This window comes from Coenobita brevimanus, chromosome 105, assembly GCF_032717465.1.
Source record: "Coenobita brevimanus isolate Jiangsu-jjx chromosome 105, ASM3271746v2, whole genome shotgun sequence".
Taxonomy (NCBI): Eukaryota; Metazoa; Arthropoda; class Malacostraca; order Decapoda; family Coenobitidae; genus Coenobita; species Coenobita brevimanus.
In genome coordinates this window covers 11824754-11833079 of record NC_137058.1, presented here as the reverse complement: position 1 = coordinate 11833079, position 8326 = coordinate 11824754, and the positions used below count along the sequence as shown (strand labels likewise).

The window sequence follows — 8326 nt, the reverse complement described above, 5'->3', positions numbered from 1 at the left end:
TCGACAACAGGAAACGAGGCTCAGAGGTCCGACGAACGTTAAGACTCAGATACTGCAGCGGCTCTAACCCGGTGGGTCGCTTCGTCTTGTCGATCACATGTTTCCAACAAGTGTGGCCGCACCTAACACCAACTTGCAGGCTTCTGCTACGTATACTTACACATGTGTTCTTCCTCCCACACGCATACTGCAGGCAAGTGATTCACGCCTCGCCAGCAGATGCTTGTTAACTTCATTACCGTAAGAAATACGTTCCTTAATTCACCAGCCTTATCTTACCATTCAGCTAATTACAGGAGTAATTGGCAGTGTCAGATGTGCTAATGTGTTGGGAATTATTTGTAATAAGAGTAAATCTGAGAAAGAGTGAGGTTTAGATGAAAAGCTAAATGATAAGAGAGAATTCTGGTGTGTGGGAGGAGGAGGAGGAGGAGGAGGAGGGAATCAAGGTCAGGAGGAGAAGGAGGGAATGTGTGTGTGTGTTGAGATTTTCCACCTAACATTGTCAGAGTGGAGCGGGCCTAGGGTGTAAGGCCCGCCAATGAAAAGCAGATGATCAGGTGTCGCGGTAGCTAGGCGATGTGGAGTTGTAGTATGTAGAATGGGCTATGAGGCGGTTGGAGATGAGGTCGATGAAGCCTGAGTTGGTGAGTTGTTGCGCGAGTTTTTCGCCGAGTTCTCTGGGGCTCAAGTCGTCAAGCGGGCGTTCAACGTCGGCAGGACTACAGACAGGGGGAGGAGACACTGGGTGCTCCGACTCCATGTCCTCAGGTGGAGGAGGCCTGGTTTTCTTCCCCTTCTTATTTTTCCTCTTTTTCCTCTGTGGCTCGCCGTCAGCAGCAGGTGATGGAGTCGAGGGCGGGAGGTCCTCTTCTTCCCGGCAATGGAAGGGAAGGGAGAAGGGAATGAAAGTTACAAGTTGAGGGAGTTGGTATTGAGCGGCAGACTCCGACTATATATAATAAATAATAATAATAATAATAATAATGATAATAATAATGATAATAATAAAAACAACAATAATAACACAAGTAATCATCATCATCATCATCAACATCATCATCATCATCATCATCATCATCATCATCATCATCATCATCATCATAATAATAACGAGGACAATTGTAGTCAAGTGCCACAAATCTTCTAAATCATGTCGGTTGTGGTGTTCCTCAGGGTTCTCCTTCACCAAGTCTCTCTCCTATTCATCAAGTATCAGAAAATCATCTTTACATCCTTTCCTCTAAAAATTTGGAAACAATGACCATATGAAAGTATTTTCCATCAACTAATCATAGTTATACATAGCCAGAAATTTAATCAGTACGGCATGAAGAAAGACCTTTATGCCACATAAAAAGTAAACAATTCATTCAGAAATATTCGGCTAAAAAAACACACACACGTAAGCAACAAAGTGAAACCACCTGTCACCTGTGTAATAAGACTAGTCTGATTAACTGTATCCTTTATCTTATTACATACTGAGAACTCACACTCCCATCACACTTACAGGCGTAAAATAAATGGCGAAAATATTATGGAATTAGAGCTGATGGATGGATAAGGTGAAAACGAGGTATTTTATTGCATTTTTATTACCGACAGTTTTTATTTTTTTTACTTAAGCTGGGAAATCTGTCAGTAAAGATGTTAATGAATGCAAGATCTAATCCACGTCTCACCCAAGGAATATAAATTCGTCTGGAGATACCTCAAACAAAACAAAAAATCTTTCTAAGACAATTATGTCCTTTCATGTAGTTTCAATAACCTTCTCTCTCTCTCTCTCTCTCTCTCTCTCTCTCTCTCTCTCTCTCTCCGTGTGTGTGTGTGTGTGTGTGTGTGTGTGTGTGTGTGTGTGTGTGTGTGTTAAATTTCATTTCTCCAAGTGTTTTTATTGAGCTAAAGCACTCTGGGAACAAAGTAACTCTGAACTATTAACAGCAAATCAACACACACACACACACACACACACACACACACACACACACACACACACACACACACACACACACACACACACACACACACGCACGCACGCACGCACACACACATTCTCTGTCTCTGTCTCTGTCTCTGTCTGTCTGTCTGTTTGTCTGTCGGCTTCCACGACACACCTTCTCCTCTCCCTTTCGCTGTCTTTCCTCCTCTCCTTCACCACACCCCGTTATGCTCCCTACTATTTTCCCTTCCTATCTAAAGGTCCTTGGCAACTCTGCTCCCCCCTCTCCTGCCTCCTCTGTCATTCTCACCGTCCCCCCACCCCCATCAAACTCGCTACGTCCCTTCTCCGTCCCCTCCTTCCTCCTCTCATCTTCCATCTTCCCTCCACCCCCCACCATATTCCCCACACTATCTCACCCTTACTTCTGTACATTCCACCTTCCCTCTCTCCTTACACACTCCTCATATCATCTCTCAATAAGACGGAATCCACACCTCTGCACTTCACTCCACTCACCTTCCCTTCCACAGCGAAGAATCAGGTAACCTCATTCGTAAAGTTAATTCAGATACAACCCATTTTATACGTGCTACCTCTTAAGATTTTTTCACCTCTGGGCACTTCTCATATTGAAAGAATGTAAAAATATCTGTTAAACTGGTTATACTTTCACTACTACCAAGCCATTTTTACTAAGTTCGTAGTATAACCAGCTGGTTTTCTTTTGCAATGGGACAGTGAACTAGATAAAAGTCTTGATTAAGTAAGAGAAAACCGACGACTTCACATCCTAGAGCAACATAAGTTAGTATAAATGCGTACATTTGCGGGATAAAATCTCGATGGCGCTTTGCTAATCACTCTCTCAAGATCTCTAGCCATAATTTTCTTCCCATATTGCCTCTTCGTAATATTCAGCAAAATTCACTTGATGGCCTAAAGCTAAGTAGATTTCGTTTCTTTTTGTTTATCCGGTATACGTCATTTAACAGGAAAACAGTTTTATCGACGAAATTTAAAAAAAATATGCTGGAAGTTGTTTGATCTTTGATTCGCTTGATAATATTTTACTCTGCCTTGACTTAAAATTCTCATGTCTCCATCGTGCATGCGGATTTGCAATAAGTGGTTAACACAAGAACATGATGCTAGCCAGAGAAAGGATGTAGTGCCGAAACTTTGCCTTACCCTATGACTGAGATGCATTAACTAAGCTGCAAAAGGACGTAAATCTCGGACAAATTAAGGTTAAAAGGAATATAAGCATGTAGTTTTACTAATTTTCCACTCCCCGCTCACCTTTCCCCCACTTTCTATCTCCATTTCCAACTTACTCCCCACTCATACCTCACTCTCCCTTCCTTTACATTTCCTACTACTTCCCCACTGACTCCCCAGTAATCCCCCACTCTCCCTCCCCTTACCTGGTTTACCACTTCCACACTCATTCCCCACTCTACCTCGATTTATATTAATCCCCTACTCTCACACACTTCCTCACTAATTCCCCATTTTCCCTCCCTTTATATTCCTTCCACACACACACACACACACACACACACACACACACACACACACACACACACACACACACACACACACACACACACACACACACACACACACACACACACACACACACACACACACACACCTCACTAATCGCCCACTCCCCTTCCCCTTACCACTTCCCCACTCACTTCTCATACATCTTTCACTCTCCCTCTCCTGACTTTATCAATTCCCCACTCACTATCCACTCTCCCTCCCTTCACCTATCTTTCCCACTCCCACACTCACTTTCTTTCGCTCTCCCCTACAGGCACCACCACAACCACCATCATGCGGACGGCCCTTCTCGCCCTCTTTGTCGTGGGCCTTCTGGCCGGAGGATGTCAAGCACTGATTCTCCTGCAATGCGTCGATATTGAGATTTATATTTCCGCGTTAGGTGAGTGGTTGTGTTTTGATTGCTATCTGATTGTCATTCGTATTCGTTGGTTCTCGTAATAACATACATATTCACTCCCACATTCATTCGTGCACTCGCTGGTATCACACACACACACACACACACACACACACACACACACACACACACACACACACACACACACACACACACACACACACAATCCTGCATCCCTTCAGCTTTATTTATGGTATTTATTGATTCACTGACGCACGTCATTCACACAGGCACGAAACGTAACGCAGCTTAAAAAACGTTTCTGCTATAATTTACTCCCACTCTTTCAGTCTTAATTAACTCCCAGTGACACTCGCATTCGCTTCACCCCATGCAGGTTCACTCATACTCCAAGGGTACTCGATCTCACTCATTCATTCACTCATTACCCACGTCGGAGATAGTTTAAAGACAGTTTCGGAGACATTCTAACTCAGGTTCTTTCTCATACGGACACAAGCTTAGTATAAAATAGTTGCTTTATTTGCACTACTGTATTATTAATCAATGGGTCGAATCTACCCGAAACTTACTAGATAATACACTAAGATTTATATTCCTATGCCTTAAAGTCCAAACCATAGCACAGCCAAAGCACCATATAAAGAAGAGCGTTTCTCTCTCTCTCTCTGCCTCTCCGTTCCTTTCCTTATTTCTCCGTCCTTCCCGTTCTTCCTCTGCCTCTTTCTTTCCCTGTCCCATTACTAACACTCTCCTAAACCCTCCATAGCCGAAGCAATAGGTGAAGGAGAGAATTCACACCCTCCAATTGTCTACCAATTCCTCTACCTTTTTCTCCGTCCTTCCTATTTCCTCCGCTGCCTCCCTCCTTCCTCGTCCCTCTTTCAGATGCCTTCTCTGCCTCGTTCTTTTCTCCCCGCCTCTAATAACCCCTCTCTCCGAACTCTCTACAGTCAAACTAGTATGTCAGGAGCTGCCTATTGATCAATGCATGGATGTGTTGAGAACCTGCTACATGCGCATTTCGATACTCACCGGACCCCTAAACGATGAGATGCTGGCCATCTTAAAGAAATTTTTGCCTATCTGCGCCGAAGAATTGGGATTGGAGGTCAACCTAGATGTTCTCGCTGATATTACCGGTAATGTCGCTCTGTTTTATACTGATTATCTCAACGTCATTTTATTTTTATGTCACTCTGATTTACATTGAGTTTCATACTCACTCTCTTTTACTCTGATTTTCATGCTGTCATGTTATGCTGATTTTCATAGTGTCACTCCGGTTTACGCTGATTTTCATACTATTTTACTCCGGCTCTCATACCATAGCTTTATGTTATGTGATTATCCTGCCTCCTATGCTATAGCTTTATGTTAGTTGATTCTGTTTTACTCTGGCTCTCATACCATATTTTTATTTTATGTGATTCTGTTTTATTCTGGCGCTCATATCCTTGCTTTATGCTAAGCGATTGGGTTTTATTCTGGCTCCCATACCACAGCTTTAATTTATCTGATTCTGTTATACTCTGGCTTTCATACCATACCTTCATTTTATGTGATTCTGTTTTACTCTGGCTCCAATACCATAGGTTTCTGTTATTATGGTGGAGGTAATATGGCTTTATTCTATTCTCACATGTTACTCATTCTAGGTTTGTGATGCCGGAAAGAAGGGGAAAGCATTCTGTCACTCTCATTTTGTTTCGCTGCAGTCGTGTTTAATGGTCTACGTAAAGCATTTAAATTTTTTTCATACTCACTCTCTTTTTATTCACGGTTGACCCTCGCTGCTTCACTTCTTGCCCTTATAGATTACTGCAGGGTCGTGCTTCCATAAGCCACTTCTTTCCAGTTTGCTCTATTCCATACACTCCTCTCACACTCCTGGATGGTCAGACCTCTAGAGATGAAAATCTGTTTCAACACTATCCTTCCATAATCTTTTAGACTTCATCATTTCCCTCACTCACTCCACTTCAGATCAGTATGCTTTCATCAATCTCCTACCACTCTTTCTCTCTATTGTTTATATCATAACATACCATGATCTGCCCTTTCCACTGCACTATGCCTAACCTCACACGTTCCTGGTCTATCACGCTCTTTTAATGCCCAATCACACTGTGGTACGTCATCTAATTCCACATACATACATGGAGCACATCATCACCAGAGCTTCCACCCTTTTTCTTTCCCTGATATTCAAAAATCGCTTCTTGCATCCAGACAGGACTGTCAGGGTCACATTGCTTTCCTGCCTCGACCCACACTTCCACATGCTTCACGGTACGCTAATATGCCTCTTCTACTATCCTACGAATGATTTCAGTTCCCTTAGTTCCATCTTCTTCTTTGGCCACCATTAAATACGTAAAACACTTCATATACTCCAAATCTTTCCCGATCAAGCTTACCTAGCGTTCTTCTCCAGATGTCTATTACACCTCAGCACCTCGGCTTTTTTTGTATTCACTAAATTTCTTCTCTTTAGATTTTTTTTTGTTTATTCTAGCAAACTGGATTATTCAAGTCATTCAGTGTGGTGAATGTGTTTATTCTTCTGGCTAATATATTTTTACTTGTGGTATGGTGAATCTGTTAATCTTCTGGCTCATTTGTTTTCGTTTGTGTGGTGTAGAGTTAAGATAATTATAAGATGATGATGATGACGATGACGAAGATATTACACTGATTCCTAAAATACAAGTGTGAGAAAGATATATTCTCCCCCAGTCACACCCCCTTCCAACTCTCCCCCTCTCTCCTCACCTGCCTTGACCTGCCCTGCTCTAAATCCTCTAAATTATTCTGCCCCGCCCTACCTTCCTCTACACTACCCTGCCATACCCTGCATTCCCGTACAATATCCTGCCCTGCCCTTCCTTCCATTAAACTACCACTCACTGCACTGCATTGCCCTCCTATACAATACCCTGCCCTGCTTTCCTATATATTCATACTCCCCTCTGCGTTTCTATACATTACCCTGCCTTTTTTTTCTTATTCATTACCCTGCATTGCCTTCCTATACATTGCCCTGCCGTGTCTTCCTATATTTTACCTTGCCCTGCCTTCCTATACGTTACCCTGCCCTATATTCCTATACATTACCCTGCGATGCCTTCTTATACATTACCCTGCCCTTTCTTCCTCAAGAATACCCTGCGATGCCTTCTTACAATACCCTGCCCTGCCTTCCTATACGTAACCCTGCCCTACCTTCCTATACATTATCCTGTCCTATCATCCTCTACATTACCCTGCCCTGCAATTCTTTTCATCACCCTGCCCTGTCCTGCTCTACCCTGAGTCCTTTTAAACATCAGGCAGCTTCTCTAATCCCCTGACCTAATCAACCCTCTCCCCTTCCACAGTCGACGCAATAAGTTCGTGTCCGCTACTTTTGGATGTCTTGGCAGAAGTCATCGTCGGTGTGGACATGAAATTAGTACTCCCGGAGCTCGTCATCTGTATAGAGGATAAGCTTGGCACTGTGAGTACGATAGATAGATATATAAAATGTAATGGGTATAAGGAAGGATGGAGAGAGAGAGAGAGAGAGAGAGAGAGAGAGAGAGAGAGAGAGAGAGAGAGAGAGAGATTGTCTGGAAGTTTTATTTTATTATAATAAAAATATGTCTTATGATACGAAGCTTACTTTCAATGTCATTATCACTCTTTTGTAGAAATTTTACTTTAAGTGTTACACCGTAGTTGTTCTAAACTGAAAATAACATCCATAACACATATAGCATTTATCTAACCTGAAAAAAAAAATCCATAACCCTTATAACTCTCTCTCTCTCTCTCTCTCTCTCTCTCTCTCTCTCTCTCTCTCTCTCTCTTACCTGTAAAAAGATCCACAACTCCCTATACTCTATTTTTTTTTCTAACCTGAAAAAAAAGATGCATTACCCCGATAACCATCTCCCTCTTTTTCTCCCACAGTATGACCACTTAAAGGAGTGCTTCAATAACGGAATTCCTCTTATTTGAACACATGGAACCCTCTGAACCCACCTGAACGCTCGTAACCCGGAACAAGGACCTATCTCCATCCTGTGTGTGTGTGTGTGTGTGTGTGTGTGTGTGTGTGTGTGTGTGTGTGTGTGTGTGTGTTCTTACCTAATTCTTACCTAATTGTATCTTTACAGGAATGAGTCAAGCTCGTACTGTCCCGTGTCTTAAACCATATTTATTGTACATATCCTTAAATTTGTGAATTGTTTTGGCACACACTATTTCATTCGGTAGTGCATTCCATTGATCAATTGCTCTGTTTGGGAAACTGAATTTCCTTACGTTTTTATCACCTCTCTTCTTATGCATGTTTTTGCAGTGTCCTCTTGCAGATGCTTCCCCATATGTTAAGTAATCATTTATGTCTATTTTCTCCTTCCCTGATATGCATTTATATAGCATTATCATGTCACCTCATTTCC

General features: G+C 42.4%; 1 protein-coding gene across 1 annotated transcript; it reads left to right on the top strand.

The window, feature by feature from the left end:
• Nucleotides 1-2434: 2434 nt before the first annotated feature.
• On the top strand, nucleotides 2435-7978 carry LOC145416301 (uncharacterized). Its single transcript, XM_080285303.1, has 5 exons — nucleotides 2435-2489; nucleotides 3771-3899; nucleotides 4832-5020; nucleotides 7259-7377; nucleotides 7833-7978. The coding sequence occupies exons 2-5, from the start codon at nucleotides 3791-3793 to the stop codon at nucleotides 7878-7880; spliced, it is 465 nt and encodes a 154-aa protein (XP_080141429.1). The 5' UTR covers nucleotides 2435-2489; nucleotides 3771-3790; the 3' UTR covers nucleotides 7881-7978.
• The last annotated feature ends 348 nt before the right edge of the window (nucleotides 7979-8326 follow it).